Here is a 27795-nt window from a genome sequence, read left to right as displayed (position 1 = left end):
ATTTTTTGCGTATGTTTATTAACTGCTGACGATTTTTTTTAGAATGGAATTCATTTTCTGTGCCACTGGCGCATTCGCCATTTTATAGAATTCCATTTACAATCTTTTAAACTCAATTTTTTACGTATCGATAGAAGCAGTACGGAGAAGAAGCTGTCATGAAAATTCACATAATTGTATGTACATGAAAGTATTAAAATTTTAAAACTATTCATAAAGAGAAATTATAAATTATTGGTAGAAATATAAATAATTCCCAAATCAAGTTAATATTGTTTCAAAACTAGAATGAACAAAATTAATTTGCTACAGTGTTCGAGAATGATTAAAGAAAAATTGTTTGTGCGAATGTTATAAAATTATTAGAATTAATTGATGCATCTGTAAAAAGTGCGACATTAAAAAGTTATTTAAAAACGCCAGCGAAGGATGCAGAAAATTTTGGGACTTGCTGTAAAAGAACAAATAACTCAATAATTTAGTATCTAATTTTGGAGTTCCACAAGGAGCTGTATTGGGCGCTTTCTCATTTATTTTCTATTTGAATCACATTCTGTACAACATGTGAAGTCATTAACTTATTTGCTAATGAAACTCTATTTAATTACAGTAAAGGATACGAATCTTGTTTGTATTGTTCAAAAAGTGAATAATGAATTAAATTGTTTAGTACAAAAAATTATAAGTGTACATATGTTTCTCTATTGACATGGCCTCTAGTTTCGAAAATAACTGTATTATTAGCTTTGCAAAAGTTTTCAAGCCCCATTTCTCACATATTTTACCAGATATATTTATTGTGTATTTTTGCGTTTACTATTCTATTAAGGATCTCTAGTCAATGTACATATTAAGCACATTATATTTCAAATATAGTTTACCCCATTGATTACCTGTTTTGAATCGATCAATAGAATCTATTTTCTCATATACAGAATTTGCATTATTCACAGTGCAATGAGAATGGAAACGTTGAAAAATTAACCCTAGAATTATGTATGTAAGAAAGGGCAGATATGGATGAGGTTGTGTTTGGTTCTTGGCATCCAGACAAATTGTTATTACCATAGAATAGACAGAGAAGCGAGCAAAGACCCATCTAGTTCTATTTTCGTTACAGTATCTTGATTGCTATTAAAATTTCAATATCGTTATAAAAAGTAGCGTCTTGAGTGGCTATTATAAGATATTATTACTTTGTAAGATAGTAGTAGTAGTAGATAAGTTGCGTTCGTAATGAATTTATATGTTATTTCAACTAAACGGAAGTTGAAGGCGCGCATTATGTTCATATTATTCATTAAGGTGGTAATGAACCATATTTCCTTAATAATCTGCAGGGTACGTATTAAGGCTTTAGATAATAATTCGTAGATTAGGCCTTTAATTGGCAAAGTTGCAACATTATACAATACTATATCTTACTTTGTTCTGCTAAGCCTATAGTGGTTATTACCTTGAATGAAATGAGTTTTGTAAAGGAAACCGTATTTTTGGTAGAGGTATCTTAACTGAAGTTTATTAATTATGATGTTTAAAGAATGTTAAAAATATTCTGTAAAATTATACCTACTAGATCTGAAGGAAATTTTACAATGCATATTCGGAACCACATCTATATGAACCTGAGCATTACAGCCAACCATCAAAGTTTATTAAATCTTTCCGAACCCTTACGGTTAATTAACGAAATCCAAAAAATCGCATAGCCCACGTCACGACAATCGTCCACAAATAGCCATTAGTTATTCCTTTTTCGAAGCATTTTCTTTATACTTATCTCACTTAGCGTTAATGTCTTGGCTGTTAATGGAGTGGCTTTCGTTACCGTGCAATTTATAGTTAACTATTTTGTAAACGACGTATTGAACAATGGGAATGCCTGTTAAAAAACAGTTGCCCGAGGCAACCAACCATATAGCGGTTGATAAAATTGTGGCATTTCTTCTAGTATAGTCGTGAATATACGTAGGTGCTGCAGATAATGGGCTGTGTGGAATTTCAATATTTTGTTTTATTATTTTACATATATAAACGGGAAAATATTTTAAACAGATTTAACAGAGACGTAATACAGAAAATATTGACCTTTTTTAAAGTGAGACAACTTTTTAATAATCAATCCAATCAAATGAGGTTTTATTTCAATTACACAAACATTTCCAATTATAAAATAGAGCATTCTGTATTATAATTTACGTAGATGCTATCATTGAATGAGTTAATTGAATTCTTATTGTTAATGAAACTACATAGACATTCCAACAAGATCTGATATCACGAATTGAATTTTCTGTACTATGTTTTTTGCGTTGGATTTAGAATGGAAGAAATGTGTTCGTTATAGAGTGTGAATCTAAAGTTTGAAATCAATTCTATTTTGAAATAAATCTGGAGTACATTGATTTTGTTGTGAGTTTCATATGTGGCCAATTTTTATGAGCAAAATACTATTGGTGCATTTTTTTGATTCCGTAAACACGATCAAAGTAAAATAGTAATTACAGAATTAGTTTTACGTTTATTAGGTATTGCTTAAAAGTTGTAATTTCTGTAAAATTCAACACAATTAGATATAATTAGTTTCCTTTGAATTTAAAAATAAAATAGTTATTTCTTGACAAATAACTATTATTCATTTATTTAATATTTACCCAATTATCTCTCACTTATAATTAATTTCCATTTGTGCTGTTAATTAGTTTCGACTGAAGATTACAAAATTTATGGATACAAAACAAAAAAAGGTTATTAAATTATTTTTATCTATTACACAATCTCTACTGTTATGCAATGTGAAAGTATAAACAAAAGTAGTATATTATGCATAAATTCTAAATAAAATATTCGCATATCCATTCTGTAGTTTGTTTATTTACTGTTCAGGTGTAGCTTGCAGCATCACATATTTCCTTTTTTATCGCTAAATGCGTTTGCAACTATGAAAGTTAGCTTCACATCTGTCTTTTTACTTTTGATTTACGTATGATATTAATGATATACACTGCAGGCAATTATTTATTTTAATGCCAACTTTCCTTATGTTCTCCATATAAGAATGAATGTTAGAAAGTGGAAATGATCATAGATTAACGTAAAATATAGATCATTTCTTATCGTTACGTCCACAATTGATTTTATGAGGTTTATATAGGTATGCTAATCTGCAGAAACAGTTGTCTTTCTCCTGTTAGATTTATTTCTAGAACATGACATGATAATGGGAAATTTATATCCTGATTTGAGAAACTGCCATTTTAGATGGTAATTGCAAGGTCAGAGATCCAATCTAGATAAGTACTCTCTCAAAGGGAAAGAAAAATCTCTGAACGCACTCAGACATTTATAACCCTTTTGAAGTAGTTCTCTTCTAATGAAAAGTATCCAAAGGAGCTGCGACGAGCTTTTCTGGAAGCGTAGTAAGGAATTTCTTCATGAAAATGGAACGCTCTCGTGTCCTTTGAGAGCGCTCTGGGTTGTGGAATATTGAGGCATCTACGTGGCTAATAAGAAATTTCGAAGGATTCTAATCGATATGTCGCCCAGTGCGGGAAGCTGCGGAGTAATGTTTGTATTTTCTTTTGTTTATATTAGTAGTGGAGCGAATAACAAGATATGTTTAACGAAATACCTTTTTAGGTTATCAAACTAAGAAAAGTACAAATTTTAAAGGAAAATAGAAAATAATAAGTAATTTATTTTATTATAACGAATTATTTGATATTTTACTTAACATTGCAGTCCATCGAATAATTTCCGTAAATAATATAACTTTTGAATCCGAATTTTTAGCTGAAATTGTTGAAATTTTTATAATTTATCGAATGAAATTTTATCTATCTATCTAAATATCCACTTGTTTTTTGTGGATTTGAGAATAAGTTTCAATGGTTTGAGGTTAGGTTTTTATGAACATAGCATAGGTTTGAGGTTTCAGAAATACAAAATTACCTCTAGAACAGAATTTTCAAGGAGTCACATTCTTTATTTTGGAAAATATCCTTAGTTTGACTTTCAAGCTCAGATTTATTGGATTTGAGGTTAGATATTTAAAAATAGAGGTTAGGAGCTTCAAAAATGAAAAATATAAGTCCTAGAAAATGGTTTTCAAGGACTTTTATTCTTTGGTGTGGAACATATACATTCTATATGAATTTCTAGCTCAAGTTTTTAGAATTTGAAGTTGGGTTTTGAGGGTTTGGGGTCAGGTTTTGAAGGGTTTGAGGTTAGGTTTTTATGGGTGTAGGTTTATGGCTTTAGAGTTAGGAAATACAAGCTCAAAAATATAGTTTTCTGAGTAATTATAACCATAGATTTAGAATAGAGTCAGTATATTACTTTGAGGTTAGGTTTGATGAATTTGAGGTTATGTTTTTGGGTTCAGAATTAAGGTTGATTAAAGAATTGTGAAGCTACATGATTATTTTCCTTGTTTAATCAACCTCAGATATAGATTTAGATTTTTTTATTTTTAAATACCGAATTATTATCTTTGGGGTTGAGGCCGATGAGTTCTCACTCTATTTAAAAAATTCCTGTGTTGATATTTCAAATTATCGCACCAGGATCATAAAATTAAGCATATTTGAAGAAGACCACCACTGTTCGGTTAAAATAGACGAGTGCGTAGTTTTTTCCCATATTTCCCACTGTGAGTCATAGTAGTATCAAGTACATTGCCCATTTTTACGGTGCACTCGGTGAAAAAGTTCAAACGGTACTTCACGGTCATCTAAACTATGCAACACAGACTGAATACAAAATTAGTCTAATTTACAATAGTGCTTCAGTATGTAACGAATAGTCTCAAACTTTGTATGCACTTCTTTGTACAAACGAAACATTTTGTTTTCATATGTGGAAAGTGTTAATTTATTCTAAAATTGTTTAGAAAATATACAGGATGTCCTAAAATAATATATTTTGCTACAAATAAATAATGTTTTTTTCTTTCATGGGTAAACATGTTGCAAGACTGAAATGTAATTTTTTCTTATTTATTCTTTTATTTATTTCATTGTTAATAATTTTTTTGTTACTTCTACATAGGAAGACATGCATTCTAGATCGTAGAAGATATTTTTCTCATTTTTTTTTCAGTTTTTATTAATATAATGCTAAATATAAGCAATTAAATATCAATACCGTCCGTTCAACACACCCATGAAGAACTGGAGTCACGCATAATATGACCTGAATTGTTACTGAATGGGATAGGCAGTTTACACTGACGTTTTAATCAACACCTTTCAAAATTACAGAGTTATTTTGCAAAGAAAAAGGAAAATATTTATACAGTTCATCCACATTATTAATAACTGAAAATATTTTTTTTTCACTGTTCTATAATATACCGACTATCAATTTTTTTTAAGGATAGGTAGGTACACTATTAAGCGCTAATGCATACTTTTCCGGTACTATATTTATATTTTGTATAGTAATTAATTCATGCGACCTTGCATGAAACATGGTTTCGTTTGATCCGTTTAAATTTCTGCATACTAATCCTCACTAGGATTGGCCATATATTCATATTAATATTCCTCGCCGGTGCCAAGTGTCAGCGAATAACCGATGTATTCCCGTTACGGCGAAAAAGTACGTGCGGTTTTTTAAATGTTTGTTAAACACCTCCAGAGTAGGTAATCAAGGTAAAATGTGCGAAGTGGTTCCTATCTGGATAATATCTGCATTAGAGGCAAAATCAAAATGATTTGACTAGTTTTTAAGATTCAAATTCAAAGGTGTGATTCCGTTTGATGTATTGAAAAAGAGACTTTTCTTCGTGTATTATTAAATAATTTTTCGATACCCTTTCTAATTCAAAAGATTAATCATATTTGCTGAGAAAAATACTGGTTCTATCAAGTCTTTTAGTGATCGAAAACAAAATACTTTCTATGTTTATATTCATTGTTGACATAAATCATCTGTTTCTATAATAACACTGCTAATTTTGAATTTATTCATTAAAAAACACTTTTTTATCATTCGTGTTTTCGATGTTGCTTTTTAAAGGACTGAAGCTCTTATCTTGCAAAGCTTGTCTCAGCAAAAATATACATAATATTAATTTATTATACACAAAATGCAGCTTCTCAAGGCGACAAATGTCTGTGAGGTTTCTCCTCGGACACCTGTTTTCAGTTTGTCTTGTCAAGAAAAATAAACCAACGCAATGTGTTTCTTGCATTTGTCCTTTGGGAGCGGCTCGAGGAACGATCTCCGTCATGCGGTGTAAGAAAAACTTGTTACGCACAAGTGACATAACTATCTATTTACGTCATCCGCGTTATTTTACCGCTGTGTTGTATTTTTATCATGTGCCATTCTTTATTGCAATAATTTCAATGGAAGGCAACGTATGAAGCAGCTAATTATCGTTTATGTTTGCTTTTTTTCCTCGGTATAAATGGAAACTCGACCGTAATAAAAATGCAGTTTATGTGCCATAATAAATATATTGCGGCGTATTGTTAAGTAAGATATTTATAACTTACGTAAGACGTCACAAAATTATAAGTATAAATTCTTGGTATTCAATCTGTAAACACAATCGTAATAACATATTCGATGACGTCCAGTGAATTGAAAATAGTAAAAGTTTATTTAGTAGTAAAGTTGACGATCCAGGATATCGTTAACAATGCAAGGAGTGGTGGGTCAGTGATGAAAAAGTTGATTTCGTACATTCTTGGACATTATAGCGACTAGTCCTAAGCAAATTGGCCAATGGCTAAAAAGAAGGGGTTCTTTTTGTGCAAGGAAGCAAAATATTGAAAAAATTTGAAAAAATACTACGTTTATTTTACAAGTTCACTAAAGGAACATTCTGAATCGTTTGCAGCGTCTCTAAAATCAGGAACTGTTCGATGTTTTAAAAATTAAATTCAAATTAACGATTCTAAGCAAAAAAATGTTCTATAAGATTTTTTTGTACAGTCAATAATTTTTGAGTTATTTGCGCATGTTTTTCGCGAATATCTCAAACACTACAAGTTTTATCAAAAAAATTATAAGCAAAAATGAAGATAATTAAATAGCAAAGAGATGTCTTTTTTTATTTTTGTAGATGGTATAGAACCCGAGTTATGATTCCCAGAAGTTGAATGCAGCAAAAGAATATTTTAAACTGTTAAAAACTTTTTTTCTATTTTATGGCCATGGAAGGTTAGTTTTTAAGGATTTTTAAGGGTTGAAAAGTAATTAAATTTCATAAAGTATATTAAAAAACATGAAAGGAACTTTATCCAACATATTTGAACATGAATTGAATCTTTAAAATACGTAAATCTGCGATTTTCAGATTTTTTTCGTACAAGGGTAGTTTTCACCCCCAAATAGAAAAAAGCACACATCTAGACAATATAACTTTTGAATGTATGCAAATTTTCAGGAAAATCCATGCTATCCGAAAAAATTGGAGCTTTTACTTTATTTTCTCCTTAAAACCTGTACAGACGCCACTGGCAAAAATAATAAAATTGTTTGTACATCGGAAAATGCATCTCGATGAATAGAAGGCGTGTAGCAAATTTGAAAAAATATCTAGGGTAATACCAAAGTTATCATAAAAAAATGTTTTTTCATAAAACTTTAGCACCCTGTAGTTCAAAAGTTAAGATATTTAGGACATATGTTCATATGAAGTTTTTTTTAAAATGGACCCAAGAATAACCTCCTTAAATATTAGCACGTTATTAAGAAACACCTGTATACAGCCGCTCCGTACCGTTAATGGTTCACCCTGTATATATTTTATGGTAATGAAAATAATTGGTCTGTCAAATCCATGTTTTTTAAGAAGGGCAAATATCTAATCAATGCTACCAACAAAGGTTGTTACACGGTACCCTGTATGTGCCTCTTGTGTAGAGGTATCCTAGAAAGCGAACTCTTATCGCTTCAGTAAGCTCGACGCGGGGTTTCGCCTCGTTTTGAGATATTTTTTTTGAACTTCCTCCGCTCTTTGATCTGAACGCAACACCCACGGGTCGATAATTGCCTCGAATTATACACCAGAAAAGAGCAATTGTTCTTCCAGCCGGCCAACGTTAAATGTCAAACAGATCCGATAACTTTCACTATTCCACAACTGCCGGTAACAGGTTGTCGCGGGTAATGAAGCATGGAGCACATGTTTTAATGTAAATATCGTTATTTTCCGCATAATTTGAACGGGATAGACAACGCGTGGCCTTGCCGTACCTCTAGAAGGTGGGGTGGACCAGTTTGTGGGATGAGCATTAGAATATAGCCTCGGGTTGTTGAAAAGTTTCTTTGATGTTTTAGGATGTTTGGGATAAAGATGAAATTACCAAACTAGTTTTATACGTGTTTTTTTAGATAAAATAAAAACTGTTTCGATATATTCAAATTCTAATTTATTTAAAAAGAAAATGCAATTTTGAGTCTACAAGCCTTCTTCTCCTTCCATTACAGTACAGTCTGCGTCAGCTGGACCTGTCCTTGCTCTCCCAGTTGTGGTCCTTGAACGAGTCCATACAGGACTTCAGGCAGATCCTCCAGGACCAGGAGGACAGAGTGATGTCGCCGCCTTCGCCTTCTCCCACGCCTTCCTCCGGTGAGGACATGGACGGAGACGAGTTCTACATGTCGGCCAGCTCTCTGAACTTCAGGCCGGCGCCACCGCCGCCCCCGAGCGTGCGGCGGCCGAGTAGCTCCTCCAACGCCTCCAGTCTGGGGTAGCCTTTGAGGGTGAGTCGCAAGTAATTTAATTTCCTTTGTTAGCTCTAAAGCAGTGGCGGCTCATTACATTGTGAATAGGTGAGGACTGTGGCTTTTTTACTGGGTGGGCAAGAAAAAACAAGCACAGTCCCCCCACTCCTCACTCTTTGACTCTGCTCGGTTTGATTTGTACTATCCCTTACATTGACATCACTACCCGCGTACTATGCGACGCGTGCATTAACCGCGAGCTGAAACACTAAAACTGTAAGCAGCTTTGAACCGGCCTCAGTTCCCTCTTAAATCACGTTATTTTAACAGCTTCGCGTGGAAGGGGAACTGTAGCAACTATTATTTTGATTTTTGATAAGTTATTGGAAATTAATTTACCTAACTGTTTATTTAGGTTAATAGTATAATAGTGGTATTAAAATATACGGTGTGAGAACCAATTTGGAGGTTGTAACAAAATGTCAATATCTAAGGAAAAAAAACTCTCTAAAAAAGATATTTAATTATATTCCAGTGCTAAAATAGTAGGCACTAGACTTCATAAGTTTATGCACAATTACGCTTCTTTAATTGCCACCATACCACTGGGAGCTAAATCCCATCGAATCTGGATGAATATAAACATAAAATAAATATCTAATTTATTTTGTTTCTATTGTGAAAAATTGGTAAACCTGATGTTAATAATATAAAACTCAAAAAAGTTGAGCATCATATTTATCCAGTGAATTAAAATAAGTGTTTAATAAAAATATAAGCACCTCACTATCTAGATTAAGTGCATAACGCTTGTTTCTATTAATTATAGTTTCCGTTTCAGATTTCAACATAACCTAGTAAAATCGGCGTATCCTGGCCGTAGTCTACTTCCATGTCTTTAATACATTTGCATAATCGTTCTTTGTCCACCACCAAGAGAAAGACTTTTATGTATTTATGCGTGTCGAATACAAAACTAAAGTAAAACACATATTTGTAGGTGATCCGTACGTGACTGTAGGTATTTATTGTTTTGCTATAAGTAGTTATTGTCCTGGATACAAAGAAATCTGTTTAAGATTGAAACAATAGAAAGTATTCAATATTATGAAGGGCTTTAATTTGGATTTTTGAAAAACTCTTGTAACTACAGAACTATTTTTATTTTAACCAGGGCAATAATTACCGGGCAGTCCATTTTTGTGATAAAATTCTTGCACTTAATGTTATTTTAAAGGTAGTGTTTAAAGGTGTACAAAGTTTTACATTAATGTGCTCTAGTATTTAATATGATTAATCATCTAATATAGTTGGTAGTTTTAGTTGAAAGGGTCGCAAAAAAATTGTGTCCAAGGTTAGGATTCTCATTTAGGCAGTTAGTTCTTTCTTAATTTAATTTATCAGAAGGGGGATTTTATTTTGTTCAAGACGTAGAAGCTATGGAGCTGTAATAACTTTTATTAATATTCTAACAGCGACTGAATAAAATTTTAATTATATATTCGTTTTTTTTTCTCCCCATATATCCTTTCCCATTGTGCCACTAAGTGAAACTTCTCTTGTAAAATGCTGTGTACCTTAAAAATGGAAACGTTCGGGACCAGATTCCAACACTTTGGAAATTTTTGGAAGAGGTAGTTAAATGGAAATAAAACACTTGCATACAAAGTAAAAGTTGAGTAAGAAACTTTAATACAACGTACTTGAACAAACCTTAAGTACTGCACTAACAGCACCAAACTAAAAGATAATGTGAGTTCAGTTTGATAAGAATAGTTCATAGAACCAACTGTCTTTTAGATTTTTACTGTACTTTCTGAAATGATGGATTAAGTTAGAGCACGCACGAAGGCCTTTCATTGAGCGCGTCAGACCTATAAGCGCAGAGACACCTCTTGGTGCCCAAGCCGTTTGGAAGGCAGATGTGCTCTGGGGGACACTGGTTTTTGTAGTACTGGCAGACGTTGGTTAGAGATGGACAACTGTTGGCGACAGCCACCAGACCGTATAGCTTGTTTCCACTACCCTCCAGTGGGACTTGGAGAGGGGGCACTCTCTTCAATGTGTATTTGTCCACGCCCTCTATTTTCTTCCTGAAAACAATACGACATTTGTAAAATACAAACTAATTTGAAATCATAATTTCTAAAATGATCGAGTTTGTTTATATACTTACGAAATCCAATCGGACCAATAGACGTGTTTGTCTGTCACGGCGACACCAAACGGATAAGTACAGTTGACTGCGATGGTCTGCTTCACTTTGTTGTCAATCTGCACGCACTCGATCTTCTTGGAACCGGCGTCTGCGTAACACAATTGTTCCGTATCGTAGTCAATCGTCAAAGAATTGGGCAGCAAAACCGAGTCCCCTCGCAGGAAAATCTGTCTGTCCGTACCGTCAGCGTTCGCCCACTCTATCTTTGGATTCTTGCGGTCCCAGTCGGTCCAAAATATCTTCCCTCTTTGAGGATGCACGGCTATTCCTCGGGGATTCACCAAGTCCGTGTTGAAGAGAGTTCGGCGGAGTTTGGAATCCAAATTAGCCACTTCGATTGTGTCGTTTGTCGAGTCTGTCCAGTAGATGTTTCGGGACACCCAGTCCACCGCTAATCCCTCGGGAGAACCAATGGCTAAAAAAAGTGACGTGACATTTTATCTCCTTTGTCACTAACCCTTCTTTACTAGAAAGCAAATCTGCAAACATATAGCAATACTTACCATCTTTTATGAAGTCCTCTTTTTTGCTACCATCGAACAAGGCACTTCTTATAGCTCTGCCGGTGATATCGCTCCAATAGATTCTTCCTTCCATACAGTCGACGTCCAATCCTACCGCCGTTTGGTAGCCCTTCACCTGTACGGCTTTTTTCGTAAGGGTCTTCGTTGGTTCAAGGGGTATCTTCAAAGTAGCCATACCTTTATTCACAAGGAGGAAGTTGCCTTCGTGTCGAGAAATTTCGCGGCATACGGTGCCGTTGCCCACGTATCCTCCGCTGCACTGGCAAATGTATCGTCGGTTAGCATCTGAAAATGAAATTCAATCAGTTTAATTTGTTAGCTTGCTCGCTAAATGTGACCAATGAAAAAATCGTACCTGTGAGGCAAACAGCGTGTGGATCGCACATACTAGGATCAACATGACAGTTCCTTTCGGCGTAGCAATTGATTCCGTCTCCAAAGAAGCCTTCCTTGCAAAGACATTTGTACGATAAGGCTTCCTCTAAGTATTGACAAGTGGCATGGGTGCCACAGTTGTTCAGAGTGTCACATCCTACCACTTTCTCTCTGCATTCGGTGATGCCGTCTCCTACGTATCCTGGTTTACATGCACAGTAGAACGTCTGATAGATCTCATCAAAGACACATTCTGCGTTTTCGACGCAGGTCCCACCACCGCACGACCCTCCTACGATCACACATTGGTGTTGAGAGTCCCTGACGTATCCTAAATTAGAGAGAAATCAGTTGACTGCATAGACTTCAACCAAAATTTGGATTATGAACATTTACAAACAGCAGATACTTATAATGAATGTAAGGAATGGTAAGTTATATAAAACCTTACTATTAATTTATAACTGAGAGGTCTAAATGACTTTCCCCGTCTCCCTTGCAACTCCCCCACCACATTTTTCTCTACCTCCCCCACTTTTGTCTCAATTGACCAATCAGAGGCTGGAGAGTCTGTGCAGCCAATCAAAGGGTTCTAAATCCTCCAATCAGCTGTAGGAAAGTTCTAATCAACCCCCTACCATTTTATCCCCTCATCAATTTTTATAAAAACAACAGTAGAGACAACAATTTTCTTCTTTAGAATATGCTTTAAGTGTTTTAACATTACAAATAATGGTGATTTATTTAACTATTAAAAAAATACGTACCATCTTTGCAAGAACATTCATAGCGTCCAGAAGCAGTGTTATAGGCACACATTTCAGGAGCAGGACATTCTTCATCTGATCTACAAGTTGCTGGAAAATTACAGTTATATTTGAACAAATACAATACAGAGGATTGATTATTAAATTTTTTAAAGGAATTAACAAAATAATAAGCTACGTCACGAGCGATATACAGGGTGTGTCAAATTTAACGTTAGACCCGAGAGTACTTGATGGAAATTTTAAAAATAAATGGAGTTATTCATATCAGAATTTCTTCAAGAATGCTTCGTTTTCGAGACAGTGTTACAATTACAGAGAAATGTATACAGGGTAGCCCATCGAAATCGTACCGCAAGGCATTACAGGGTAGTAAAGAACTTTTCGGCAAAATCCAAAAACAGGTCAAATTTGTTTCTGAGGGGGACAACTTTTGGCTCAAAAAGCATACCAAAATCTTCAACCCCCTAAGTGGGGGTGCTATCCCCTAAATTTTTTCAAATGGGAATGGGGGTCAAGTGGGGGGTCATTAGAAAGGGCTTTTAATTCTCTATACATCGATTCTTACTTTTTGAAAATCGATTCATTATTTTAGAAAATATGCAGCTTTGAAAATACGAACAATATTTTTGACGAGAAATGCGAAAATCGATTTAATTTTACTTCAAAACTTACGGTATTAGTCAAGTAAATGCTGAAAATGTTGTCCGCCAACTTGCATACAATGATACAGGTTGTCTTCAAACCGTTGTCGAACATTCTGGAGCACTTGCGGTGTTACTTCGCGACATACATTAATGATTCGTCCTCGCAGATCTTCCAAGGTATCAGGTGGAGTGCTGTAAACTTTGCTTTTAATGTGCCCCCAGAGAAAGAAATCTAAAGGATTTAAGTCGGGTGACCGAGGGGGCCACTCAATTGCACCTCTTCGTCCTATCCAGCGTCCTGGAAACGTCTCATTTAGGTAATTGCGCACATTGAGCGAGTAATGTGGAGGAGCTCCGTCTTGCTGGAAAATCAGTTCGTGTTCATTGTAAGCAGGGTCGTCCTCTATGATATTTGTTAGAGCTGGGTCGATGACATTTTGTAGTAAATCCAAGTACATATCGCCTGTCAAATTTCCAGGAAGGAAAAAAGGACCTACAATGGAATTTCCAAAAATACCTGCCCATACATTCAACTTCTGGGGGTGTTGGGAGTGTGTCTCATGGAAAATCCTTGGATTGGTATCAGCCCAGTAACGACAATTATGGCGATTCACTAAACCATTCAAGAAGAACGTACACTCGTCCGAAAAACACACATTAAAGAGGAAATTATCGTTTATCGCTCGTTCAGTCATTATTTCGCAAAATTGCAAACGACGATCAAAATCGTCTTCATTTAGCTCTTGCACTAGCCGAATCTTATAAGGATGGAATTTGTATTTTTTTAATATTCGTTGGACACTTGTACGACTCACTCCTGTCGCAGTAGCCAATTGCATTGTACTCAGCGTACTATCCATTGCCACTTGCCCCAATACCGCTATTTCCGTAGGTTCATTTAGTACCGGATTTTCAACCTGCCTCTTTTTGTTATGAACGGAGCCAGTTTCGCGAAATTTGGCCACCAATTCGCGAACAATTTTTCCAGACGCATGTTTCTCAGGATGCCGTTGGTTGAACAGTTCGGCGACCCGATTTCCGCATTCATTGTTTTTGAAAAAAAGCTCAATAATTTCTACTCTTTCTGGAATTGAGTACACCATAATTAATCAATTTAAAAGACTCGGCAGTATTGGTACTCTTCAACTACAAGTCACAAGACAGTTATCTAGCAACTTCTTGTGGCCTATCTAAATACGAAACAAAAAGCGGACAATTTTTTGCTCACCAAAATCAGGCTAAAGAATTCGCAAATCAGAAAAAAAACAGCGAATTCTTTTGAAGGAATTTACCAAGCTAATACCGTAAGTTTTGAAGTAAAATTAAATCGATTTTCGCATTTCTCGTCAAAAATATTGTTCGTATTTTCAAAGCTGCATATTTTCTAAAATAATGGATCGATTTTCAAAAAGTAAGAATCGATGTATAGAGAATTAAAAGCCCTTTCTAATGACCCCCCACTTGACCCCCATTCCCATTTAAAAAAATTTGGGGGATGGCACCCCCACTTAGGGGGTTGAAGATTTTGCTATGCTTTTTGCGCCAAAAGTTGTCCCCCTCAGAAGCAAACTTTACCTGTTTTTGGATTTTGCCGAAAAGTTCATTACTACTCTGTAATGCCTTGCGGTACGTTTTCGATGGGCTACCCTGTATATTATTTATTGCTTTTCGGAACTAAGAGAGCCGTTCTATGACATTACTTTGTATTCATCACAGTTTCATGGCAAACTCGATTTTTTTATATTAATATTTGATTTAATATTTTAATTTCAATTGAACTATTTTAAAAAAAGAATAAAAAAAATTAGATTGTTTAAACTGCTCGCCATTTTGATTTAAACATTTTCCGATAAACACTAGGTATATTTTATTTCACCCGGAGCTTCTCTGATTGGTTCAGTTAGTTGTTCCGCTACAGTAATGGGAACTTCATAAACCTTTAGTTCATCTATGTTCAAATTGGTAAATCGAGAGGTGTCAGGTCGGGTAAGCGCAGTGGTCATAGAATTAAACGACAAAAATCCGCAATTTTCAGCGTTTCATGTAAATGTTTTGCTCGTATTCATTGTAAACTATTTGTATGGTCCCTTTATTTTTCCCGATACGTAATTCAAAAGAACTTTTACGTTCTCTTCAAGAAGATTTAATCACTCAGTTAGATGTTCCTTTAAATTTACTACAGAATTGTTGGACTCAATTGGAAACGAAGCGTTTTCAAAGAAATGTTCAAATCTGACTCACCCTGTAGGCGCATATTACCTGAAACGCTGCAGTTGTAACCGTCTCCCTCAAATCCGGGATTGCAAACACACTTGGACCTCCCCAGGTTTTCGTCATACGTGCAAGTGGCGTGTTGGTCGCAGTTGTTGACTTTGGTGCAAGAAACGTATTCGACTTCACAAATATATCCGTCTCCTTCGAAACCGTCGTTGCAGACGCACGCATATTCTTTTAGGTGATCGGAGAAGAGACAGGAGGCGTCTCTGTGACAGTTGTTGACCACGTCGCAAGTAGCTGGAAGCAGAGGATTTATACGTGGCAAATTGTCATTGCACTAAGTCAAATACACTAGTCACAGAAATTAAGGGATATTAAAAAAATCCCAAAATTTTGGGTGATTTTCAAAGAGCTGTAACTTGGAGGGAAATGGTCGTAGAGAGAATCAAAATGAACAAAATTAAAGCTTCAAGTTTCTAGTCTTCGTGTCTTGATTTTAAAATTTTTTTGCTTTAGCAGTTTTTGAGTAATCATAAGAAAATCGATGAAATAAAAATTGTAAATTTTTGCTTTTCTTTAAAAAGCCCTACGGACTTCAAAAATTTTTTTGGTAATTTCACCATAAAGCTTCTTTAGATAATTTAATTCTCTTCAATTTGAGCTGTTTCGGAACCCTATACGATGATTTGTCACTGAGTTATCTTCGATCAAAGCAAGAAAATCATTTTTGACTTTGGCAATCAATTATTCGGAAAATAATAGTCGTACAGAAAATCCATTCCATTTTTTATCAGCAAAATTTTTTTATCAAAAACCAATAATTACGACTTGTAGAGAATACTTGGTAGTTTTCGAAACCCTGCTTGGATTTTCTGTACGACCATTATTTCTTGAGTAATTGATTGCCAATTGATTTGCTTTGATCGACGATAACTAAGCGACAAATCATGGTACAGGGCTCCGTGACCGCTCAAATTGAAGAGAATTAAATTATCTAAAAGAGCTAAGAAATTTTGAAGTTCATAGGCCTTTTTAAAGAAAAGCAAACATTTGCAATTTTGTTGATTTTCTTATGATTACTCAAAAACCGCTGACGCTAAATTTAAACTCCAGAATCGAAAACTAGACACTTGAAGCTTCAATTTCCTTATTTTTTATTCTCTCTATGACCATTTTCCCCAAAGTTGTAGCTCTTTGAAAATCAACCAAAATTTTGTGATTTTTTAGTGATTACAGTCAACCAAGTCAATCAAATTATGTGGCATGTGGATATATAATATTTAAACAATTTTTCATATTTTGTTATGGGATATATTGTGAATCGCTCTATATTTCGAGTGCATACAAAGTGGTGCCTAAATTAACTGAACTTTATTTGAATGTCCCTAAAAAAAGTTCCTGTGGTAACTTATCGTTGAAATCTCCAATCTGCATTTCCATTAAATGATATTTTTTTAGATATTTCTTTTATCAATAATTACAATTTAGTATTTTAATTCAGTGAAGCAGATAATAGATCATTAAATTTGAATCTATAACTTTTTTATACCTACCTATAGCTGCTCAAGGGGTAACAGGTCCTAATACTACCTTGTGTGCACGAAATCAAGGATCATTTTTGAACTTTCTTTTTATTGTATCGGTTTTGTGTACACGATAATAGAAGTCTTAAAATGCTTAAAGAAGTTTTTTTTAACATTTTTTAGATGCGACAGGTGTCGCAGTTGAATCTCTACCAACCACAGCAAAGCACCTTGAGCAGAAAACAAAGGAAATTTTGAAATTATGGGCAAAATTCTAGGGAAATATCTACGCAGGATTTTGTTGAAATATTGATTTAAAAAAAAATGGCGTTAGTTTGAAAGTAAACCTTTCTTTTTTGATGCAAAAATCGATAGTAAATCGTTAATAGAATTGGTGAATTTTTATCAATCAAAAAATGTTATTATTCATCGATCGGTACAAAATATAAGCGCCAGAGGTACGCTAAGTTCGGAAAACATGATTTTGAGAAAAACGCGTTTTAAATTGACCTACTAAAATATCAAGGAAAACTTATTAGGTCCTAACAAATTTTTTAGCATCAGTTGTTAGCCTGGCTTGAAAATTCAAGTAGTGAAGACATCGAGGTACTGGACTAATTTAGAAAATTAATAAGATGAAACATAAAAATTAACATTGTCGACGCCATACATACTGCACCGAAATTAACTACTTACAAAACGACGCTTTAACAACAATCATAAATTAGAATTTTGCTTTAATTGAATTTGTTTCTTGCACAAATATCCTTTAGGATATCATTTTAGGCTACTTTGGGGAGCCTTTCGGCCAATAAAAAAATGGAAAAAAATGTATAAGTAGTAAAAGATAAATCTCATTTAACTGTTCTTTTTTTTAAGTCGTATAAAACTATAGACAAAACAATGAATGTGTTGGGGAACAAAAGAGAAAACTAAATCCCAGGTAAGTATGTATATCAAAATTGGAAATTACTTTTAACATTTGAAGCGCCCATTGTTGTAATTGGACCACCTTTAGCAACCTCACATCTATTATCTCCTCGAATATAAGTATATCCCCTTGGGCAGAAGCATACTGAGGAGTTATAACATTGCACCTCCGGATTACTGGTTTCTACTAAAACAATAATACTGGGTGATTCACAACTAATTAAAAAAAAATTGGGAATGGACGCGTCATGAAAAATGGAGTCAATATCGTAAAAGAATTTTTTTTAATATCCTTACTTATAGTTTCCGAGAAAAAAATTATTGAAATTGTAATATTTTCAACCTTTACATCGCTTCCACTTGGCCCCAAGCAATTCCGAATACTGAAATCCGATTTTAGTGTTTACATTAATTTTTCAAGTGTCAAAAATGGCTTACGTCTACAGCAACTCGGAGTTGATGGATCTCGTTTTAAGTTATGGAGAAGCAAAGCAACATTTGTGTTATGGTGAAGCAAGACAACATTTGTGTTAGGGAAAGACAGGCCCAAATGTGTTTACATGTCAGTAGACAGAATTTTGAACAGTTGTAACATCGGGGAAGTCAAATTATTTCATTAATTAAAATCACAAATTAATTTTATTAATTAATAGTAGCAACAGTGGCAAAAGTAGTTGAATTTGCTGATATAAAACAGGTGTTATAAAATTTTATTTATTTTCAATTTTTTGTCCGTTTATTTTTATCACACTTTGCCGCCGTGTCTGTCGCCGACTGCATGCTTTGCCTTGCGCAAGGTCATGTTTTACAGTGGACCAGTTTCCAGTGCCGTACAGAAGTGTATTTTTAAATCGTTTTCAAAATGTCCTTTTTAATTTTTTTTACAAAATTGTATTTGTAAGAGTTCTGTGTACATTCAAAAATTTTTTGTTTGGATAAGCTCTGAATCACCCTGTATATACTTAAGGATGTACGCCCTTGTTACATAAAACAAGGCCCTTTAACTACCTTTTAAGCCAATAAATGATGTCTGAATGGAACTGTTGCAACCTCCTTGTTTAAAAAAGGGCTGAGTTTGTGTTTTTCACCAAATAACTTTCATAGGCGTCGAGTGGGAGGGGGGGGGGATTGAGGCGCTCAAGTCTTCCCCTCCTGAAATATGCAAACATGAAGTAGCTAGGCTGTGTAACATATGAATTCAGCTGAGCCACCTCTGAAATCCTCAAAACCCGACGCATATGATAACTTTCATTAATGAAACAGTACCTTCGGTTTCTGGCAACGTTGTAATCTCAACTGGATACGTCACTTCTTCAGTTGGTGTGCAATAGTTTGTCCCCACTTCCACTTTGTAGCCTTCTGGGCAGTAGCAAATTTCCCCGGAACATGTTTGAGGTTCTTTTCGGACAGAACCTGATACAAAGAAATCGGCATTAATCAAAATAAAAACAGCTTGCCTCTTTTCTACATACTCTGTCTCTGATTTCTCAAAATGTTCCTACGTTACTTAAAATAGTTTTCTTTTGTCCTACAAGTATACTTACTTATAGTAGTTGTAATTTCCGGAAAATTACCAGTTGTGGTCTCTACTTGTACGCAGTTGTATCCGTCTCCTGCGTATCCAGGCAAGCAAGCGCAGTAGTAATTGTTATTATCTGGATTGATGTAACAGTAACCAAATGGCGAACAGTTATTAGCTTCATGGCAACTGTGACCGGCTTTGGGCGTACAGTATTGCCCATCCCCTGAAATTTTTATTTTTATGCCAGTCAGTAACATGAAAGGTATCTCTGTAAAATTATAAACGTCATAATCTTTTCGTAAAACATGAAATTTGAAGGCATCCCGATCCCGAATCTATAAATTTTATTAAAATTTAATTTTTTAACCGAGAAAACGAGGTTTTCCAATTTTTCCAGTTTTTTTCCCGAACTGTTAAATCTCTAATTTTAACCCTGTATCATGAAAGACTGATAGCAATCTACTGTCATTTTCAAGCTGATTCATCTTCAAAGGGAAAAGAGAACTAATCCCTAGATCCCTTTTATTAATGTTGACCAAGAAAGATTAGTAACCGAATTAAGGGACACTATTTATATTGCGTAAAAGAGATTGTCCTTCTTTATCTGCCTACTGTACCTGAAAATCCTGGCTGGCACCTACAAGCTGCCACGTCGTTGTTCTCCACACACTCCGCGTTTTCGTTGCAAGTGATATTTACGCAAGACCTGGCATTCTCGCAGACGAAGCCGGTTCCTTCATACCCAGGATTGCACTGGCAGCTATAACTACCGACCACATTTACGCACTGGGCGTTGTAGTCGCACTCGTGCTGGCCGGTTTGACACTCGTTGATGTCTGCACAAACTGTCTCGCTTCCGGAATAGAAGTTTTGATAGCCGGGGCTACAAACGCACCTGAAGGAGTCGTTTTCGACGACGCACGCGCTGTTTGCCGTGCACTGAGACCGGCCTTCTTCGCAAGGGTCGTAATCTGGAAAGAAACATTAAAATGTATGGACTTAAACTTAAAGAACTGAAACATGCTTCATCTGTAACAAGTATTTGCGCTGTAAATTGAGAATTTCTGGCGTGTTCCTGAAGCAACCATTCGCAAAATCCTCGACGTAGTGGAAAATCCTCAGGAGTAAGCGCTTAAACACGTTAAATATGAAATTTCAAAAGAATACTTGGAAATACGGCTATTAAATGTACCCTCGAAAAACAGCACAGCAATCACTACAACAATGTATTACGAACTGGCGACATTCGAATACAGTCCGGCTTCATAAAAAACCTACAAACTCGTAAAAAGTATTACAGAATTTTTTGTAAGTACTCGCCGCGATAAAATACATATATTTCAGCAGTTCCAAAACAGTTTTAAACATATTTTTAATTAGCTTTTGTCTCTATGACTTTAAACTTCCAATACAAGTTTGTGACTTCAGTTAACTCAGTTTTTGCTCCTTTTTCACCCCTTTAAATTTTTAACATAAGTTCATTAACATGTGTATAGTGGCCATGGTTTTACAGAAGTGACTTTGGTTTTGTAATACTCATGTACAAGCATGAAATTTCATAAACTACAGTTTAGTTAGATTAACAGTGAGAACTAAATGTTGAAAAATACTTGCTGAATTATTCGATTTGTTAGCTCGAACAAATCTCAAGATTACTCAGAACTTACCACCCAAAGGCGTGATTTTGTTGCTCAATCCGTATCTCACGATCTGCTCGCGAGTTTCATAACTGATGAAATTTTTTCCCACTTTGAGTTTCCAGGACTCCCCCACCGATTTGTTTTCGAATTTGCAGTAATCGAATACAAAGGTTTGGTCGACAGTGTACAACTGAATATATTCCTCGTTGGTTGGAGTTACGTATCTGAAGGACCGCTGCGAAGTCATCTGGATCACTCCTGGATTGGTGTATGAGTATTGCTCTTGGTATTCGTCGATGATGACCTGAAAACTCTCAATATGTACGTTATTGGGAAATGAAAACATGCTTTCAATTTTTTTGTTGTGAATTTAAGGCAAGGTTTGGACGAATGAGGTTATTTTTCATTTTACTGACATTTATCGAGAGAAAGATATAACAAATAGTTAAAACAAATTACTGTTGGGAAGAAACTGCTAACCGTACCTTAGATCCGTGAGGTAAATTAGGAATTTCCCCCTGTATATCAGCCTCCAAACGAAGTTGATCGAAGACGTCTAATCCCAAATACTTTTGCTTGATTCTAATCACTTGACTTGTATTTAAAAACGTTAGAACTGTTGAATGGTTAAACACACCACCAGTTAATTGGTAACTGAAACCAAAATAAGATCTAAGCAAGCCTTGAAACCGAACGAGCAAGGGAACAATTGAAAGACATTGGGGAGGTGGATAAGATCAAATTAAAGTACTTGAACAAATTTTCTTACCCGTTTAAAGCATTTTTGACAGGTTTAGCAAACAGATATCCGATGACGCTTCCTAAAATTTGTAGAGATTGTACATCGAACCCTATAGACTCCGGAATTCTAGATATGGCGGTGTAGGCTCTGCCGTCGGCCATTGAAATGTACGATTGTAAGTCAAATCCTTCCAATTTTTCCTCGTTTATTTTACCGTGAATTTTCCCATTGACTCGTAGGGGAACATCTGTACACGAATAAAATTTTTAAACTTTTTTAAGATCATGTTTCAATTGTTACCTTTTATTATACAATATTTTCCATTTCCGTAGTATCTTGGATTGCACTCGCAGCAAAAACCGTCTTCGTAGTCAATACATTTCGCCTGTACATGGCAATATGAGGCGGCTTCTGAACATGAAGTTGGGGTTGCCGATGGTTGTTTGTCTTAAAAAAGTGTTTGTAATAAATTAGAATAGGTCATATGACATTAAATAGAAATCTAGAGGAAGGTGGCATAGTTTATATACTTTATTGGCAAAAATATCTCCAAAATTAAACTTTAATTTACAGGTACTGATGGTAAGTTGAAGCTAAGAGGATTATTGGATAAACAGTTTGCTTTATTTCTGCCTGCATGTTAATTACTTATTATTATTTCATCAAAAATGAAGGTTTTTTTTTCATTAGATTTCGTACAAAATTTTAACTAAAGAATGTATTTTTGTAGAAAAAAAATACACCCAAACTATTTCCACCCTCCTGAATTAATTTATAAAGTTTGATTTTGTTTAAAGTTAAAGTTAAGGGGATACGTGTCTTTTTTTTCGTAGATTCAAACTGCTTGTTTTTATGTAGGTAGTTTCATCTAAAAATAACATATTTGCACATTATAAATAATAAATCAAATTGTTTTACTTCCATATTCTAGCAATACTTACGTACCAAATTCAGTATCTGGTTCCCTTATATCACTTTCATCTACTTTGTAAATGAATTGTCCTTCGAGTCCTATATTAGACCACCTGAAACGTAATAATTGCGATATTCATGTGAGTATGCAGAATTTTAAATGACGTTCAAGGATATACATCACATGACTTGTTCGAAGGGTTATTAAAAATGAAAAAACCGCGGGGTGCTATTAAATTAGAGGGTTGAAATTGAAGATAGGGGTGAAAATGCACTTTTGCAATTTTTTAAAAATAGCACGAATACGAAGCAAAATTTCGGTATTAGTTCATAGGAAAAATTTTGTAGAGAATTGAATTTCCCGTCGAAATGATTTATTTAAAAAATTTAAAAGAAAAATTTTATGCAAAAAATCGTTAATAAAAAATTTTAAAAAATAAGATAATAAAATAAGATTTTCTTATTTTGTTTTACTTTTTTGACTAAATTTTTTGTAGTGACTGAATTTAGATTTTTTTCCCTACAAAACAAATACCTACCTGTCCAAATTGCGTACTTTTTCCGTCCCAGATCCAGGCAGTGTAAAAAGTTTTCCATCAGGCGAAATGATTCCCGCTTGCGCTCTGGCATCTGGCAAGCCAGATCTGTCGCCAGTTCCCTGGATCCATTGGAGACCGTTCTCTGGATATAAAAATTCCACATAGGTCTCCACACCATCAGTAATTATAACCACCTGATATGTGTTGACTTTGTCTTCACCTTCTTTGTAGTAGCCAACACCTGAGAATGTTCATAGAAAGACTGTCTTTATTTATAAATTTATTGCTTTATAACCGCATATTAAATGAAAAACTATGTTGTTTTACCAATTAGCTCCAAATATGTTCAATGTTTATATAGAGAAGGATGTTTTCGAAAGTTGGGTTTTAATTTTCAGTAATTAAATAAAAGAAAGTAATTAAAAATACACTTGTAACTTACCATCCCATGTCACAATGAACAAACTAGTAGCTTGAAAATCAGCGGAATTGATGTATGCTTCATGTACATTTTCCGTGGCTCTTTGCAATAAAGAAGGCTTGTCTGTTTCATAATAAGAAATTGTGCCTGCTTTCCTTGTGTCAACATTTGAGTAGAAGGGAGCTATTATAGGATAGTCCAAAGGAAATTGTATGTTGATAAATTGAGGGATCTCTGTTTGAAAAGAAAGTAGTCCATTTGAATTCACCTGAAACGGCAAAAAAGGGACAGATTCAGTTTTATCACAAAATGTAATAGTACTTTATACAGGGCGTTCACTACGTAATTCTTCAATATCTAAGCTATAATATTTTTAAAAAATGACAATTTTAATCATTTTCAACCATTAAAAAACTATACAAGAAGTTCGGTATCAAAATGCCGACACAAATATATTTTCTGAAATTCTTCATTATATAATTTTTTTACACAATTGAAACCTATGAAAAAGATCTAAGTATATAAAAATGTCATACATTAATCAAAGCCTAGTCATTTTTAATTTTTTTTAAAACTGTACATGTAAATCTTTCAAAAGTAATTATACCTAATAATAATAATACACGACATATTCCATTAAAAATTGAAACAAACTATATAACAAAGCTGATTTCTTTCATAACAGATTTACAGAGGTTAATATGAGTATACTTCCGTCAAATTTTAAATAAAAATTTCAGGAAATGTGGAAGCTAGCACTGCTACAGCTATTTTATTCATATTTCAGCTAATATCCCAGAAATTAGTCAAAACCTTAATATGCTTGTATTTGTCCAACTGGTAAATTAAAAATTAAAACATGTCGTATCTCTTTATAGCGGTAGAATCTGCCTATATGTGTTATTGTTATTTACGATGATTATATTAATAGTGAATTTAACCCTTAATCTCAAAAAATATGTATTCAGTTGTAAGAGTTGACTTTTGCCCAGTTATTTTGTATGTCATATCCAACAATGTTGAAATTTATAATTCTGATATGATAATAAGATCTCGAACACAGTTATGTTTCTCAGATTAAACTATAATTCAAAATTAGAATGACTATTTTATCAGAAATATTTATATAAATTTATTAGTCCAAAAAAATTTATAAAGATGACACAATATTAGATTTTATAATTAACACAAAATTAAGGAGATTATGTGGAGAGATCAATAACCTGCAGTTATTAGTGTTTCATTCACTAAATCTTCCTATCATTTTAAACGGAAAAAACATGCTGCCTATATTTACATTAATATTTATAAAATTAAAAATTATCAGTGACCTTGTTACACCACTGGCACTAAGGTTAAAAAAGTAAAAACATAACGAATATGCTGTATTTGCCAAATACTGGTTTGTAACTTTACATTATAACAAAGAATTTGATAAATTAGTTATGAAATAATGCAATTTCTGCATTTATTTAATCTTTTGCGCTGGGAAACCCAGATCAAAATTTAAAATTACTGCAAAACTAGATAAAATGTCAGAAAATCCCCTATTTTATGTGATAAATGAAAGAGTAGATAGTCAGATTTGTATTCCATTTTTTTCTTCGTTTAAATATGTTGATCCCTTTGACAGCTATGAGTTAGCTACTTGTAGCTACTTCCATATGAGCTGTAACATAGCAAAAGCGAAAATGAAGGAGCAAATTCCAATTTTCCTTTACAAATATTTGTCTTCCTAGTCCTCGTTTTTTGAGGAGCAAGTTAAGATATACTATAGGTTTGTTTGTTTTATAAATACTGAATTTCTCTAATGATTCTCAAGATGATTAACTGCACTTGCCGTTTTGTTAAACCTCGTAGTTCTCATATCGACCTCCTTTTTTTGTTATGAGTGTCCCTAAATAAATTGACTAAATTAAGGAAAAAGAAAAATCGTTATTAACAGACGCAGTACAAACAACTTAAACTTGAAAATCTTTCAATGAAATTTGTTAGTAATAAAGTGACTGACCCAATGTTAGTGGTTGATTGACCTGTAATCTTTAATTCCAAGAAATGTATGACCAGATTCTGGCGGCAAAATCCATTTCAAGCTCATTATAAAGGCAATATTTCCAAGAAAAACCCTAGAAAGATTATGTAGGTTTATAGTACGTAATTTCCTTGAAAAGTAAGATTTACAAAGAATATGTAAAATAATCAGCAAAATGAGTAGGTATTCCAAACATGATTTTATTCTTAAATCTATATAAAATTATTTTCTTATAGACATATTTATGTGTAGATTTTTAGATACCTACAGGTGAAATATGATATCGCTGTGATGACTGTGAAAATGAATTAATAAATATTTTCTATGTTTTGACGATATCTCTTAATAATAATAATGAGAGAAAATGTCAAGCATGTTTATTTAATTAATTTATCATTACTCTTAACTTCCAAATATTTGAATTAAGTTATTTCCTGACCAAACAAACTGTCCTGACGTTAATGTTCTAGATAATCTATTTGGTAGAGTTTTTAACGTATTCTGGGTCGCCCTGAATCTTTTTAACAAAAATGTATATGTTGAAATGTTTGAAAATGTTATTGACAAGATATGTTTGAAGCTCTTATCAAATTCCAAGCTGTATCTTATTTATGAGGGAGAAGTTATTTTTCTCCATAGTTTCCGATTATGAACTACTGTTAAATATCGAAACTGGCTAATCTATACGAACATGCATACAAAAGTGGAAGAACAATGCACCAAGAAGATTCAAAAAATTACTTACGTATATCGTCTCAAAGGGAATTCCAAAAAACACCACCGGCTCCCGCAGCCGAATTTCAGGACTAGAGAAGTCGTCCTCTTTGGACAAGTATACGACCTCAGGAAAGTTATGGTCGTAGAGCAGCGAAACAGGTATACATCGCACGTTCGCGCAGCAAAAACACAAAAAGCACCATATAATTAACCTCATCTTCGCCGGGTCCCAACCGCAGGCTACAAGGCAACTGAGGCTAGGGCACTTATCAGGAAGAAAGAGTATCTTCGGGGTCACAGGTCAGTTTAAAATATACGAGTGGTACGGCGCTCGTTGCCACATATAATCTTATCCGGGCAGTATGTGAATAATTAAGTTGACTTAAGTCGACGATAAGGGTCTTCGAAGTTGAGACACATAGGTGTATGCACTCTTGGAGGGTCTACGCGCTGGATGGACAGGCAGCGCTTGGTTCTTGTATTTATTTGTCCGGATTGTACAGGGTGAACACTTTAATTTGGCATCTAATTTCTTCTAAGTGCGAAATTGGAGAAATGTATAATTTTTTTAAGAAGAAATCTTCTCGACGATTGAAAATCGTACCGAAATATTACCGGTTAAATAAATAACCAATTTTTTATATCAGAGTGTAATAGCAAAGTAGCGACAAAATTTAGAAGTAGAGTTAATTTCACTCCATTTCAGTTTGCGGTAAAGACGACGTAATTAAATGATTTAACGTCTTGAATGTCTTGTTTTGACACAAATCGATATAAGCAAATGCAACCCCATGAATTTTAGTAGACAGCATAATCCTCTAATATCTAAAAATGTACTTTAATAACCAGAGTACGCAAAACTGTGACAAAATGAAAGATTTTGGGATCATTTTAGATTCTAAACTCTCTTTTGTAGACCATTATTGCATCCGAATCAGCTGCTGTTGGCATAAATAGTTTTGTTTTATGAAATTGTAAAGGGTTTTCTAATTTGAATACTTTACTCTACTATTCAACACTTACGTTCGATGCTTCGGTTATCTGGAACCCATCCTATACTGTGCATATAAATGATATAGAGGTTGTTCTTTGCTTTTACATTTTTTCTTAATGCCCTATCTACTTAACACACTTTGACTATAGTATTTGTTTAATCTTTGCTAGACTTTCATAATCGTCTATTCCAACGAAACTGTTTCTTTCACGATCATCTATTTTCCTTTGACGTTTCCTTATTCAGAGCTTCTTCAAACAGTACACGATGAACCTTTGCCAGTAATAAAGAGTTAGCGAAACTATATCGGCCAATGCAACTATTGTTAGTATCAATAATTGACCATTCAGTTTAACCTTATCATTCTGTGTGAGAGATAATAGCTGCCTAAAT

General features: G+C 34.1%; 2 protein-coding genes across 6 annotated transcripts in view; one reads left to right on the top strand and one right to left on the bottom strand.

The window, feature by feature from the left end:
• Positions 1-10181, top strand: part of LOC108906452 (anaphase-promoting complex subunit 11-like) — a 60152-nt gene extending 49971 nt beyond the window's left edge. For all 5 annotated transcript variants that reach the window (XM_018709701.1, XM_018709700.1, XM_018709697.1 and 2 more), the window contains 2 exons: positions 8446-8721; positions 9524-10181. In XM_018709701.1, the coding sequence (XP_018565217.1) occupies positions 8446-8712 (267 nt within the window). In that variant the 3' untranslated portion in view covers positions 8713-8721; positions 9524-10181. The remainder of the gene's footprint in view (positions 1-8445; positions 8722-9523) is intronic.
• Positions 10182-10344: 163 nt separating this feature from the next.
• On the bottom strand, positions 10345-26636 carry LOC108906457 (nidogen-2). The gene is made up of 17 exons (XM_018709708.1): positions 26437-26636; positions 23681-23927; positions 23239-23479; positions 22733-22812; positions 22088-22234; positions 21815-22034; positions 21531-21699; positions 21073-21349; positions 20023-20376; positions 19428-19628; positions 19150-19296; positions 15473-15727; positions 12567-12656; positions 11780-12130; positions 11404-11709; positions 10859-11315; positions 10345-10775 (listed from the first exon to the last, which is right to left on the bottom strand). Exons 1-17 carry the CDS (start codon positions 26623-26625, stop codon positions 10517-10519), a joined length of 3990 nt encoding a protein of 1329 aa, XP_018565224.1. The 5' UTR covers positions 26626-26636; the 3' UTR covers positions 10345-10516.
• Positions 26637-27795: the final 1159 nt, after the last annotated feature.

The sequence above is a fragment of the Anoplophora glabripennis genome, unplaced genomic scaffold (genome assembly GCF_000390285.2).
Source record: "Anoplophora glabripennis isolate ALB-LARVAE unplaced genomic scaffold, Agla_2.0 scaffold47, whole genome shotgun sequence".
Lineage (NCBI taxonomy): Eukaryota > Metazoa > Arthropoda > Insecta > Coleoptera > Cerambycidae > Anoplophora > Anoplophora glabripennis.
Note: the sequence above shows the minus strand (reverse complement) of the source record. Positions and strands in the feature narration are given on the sequence as shown.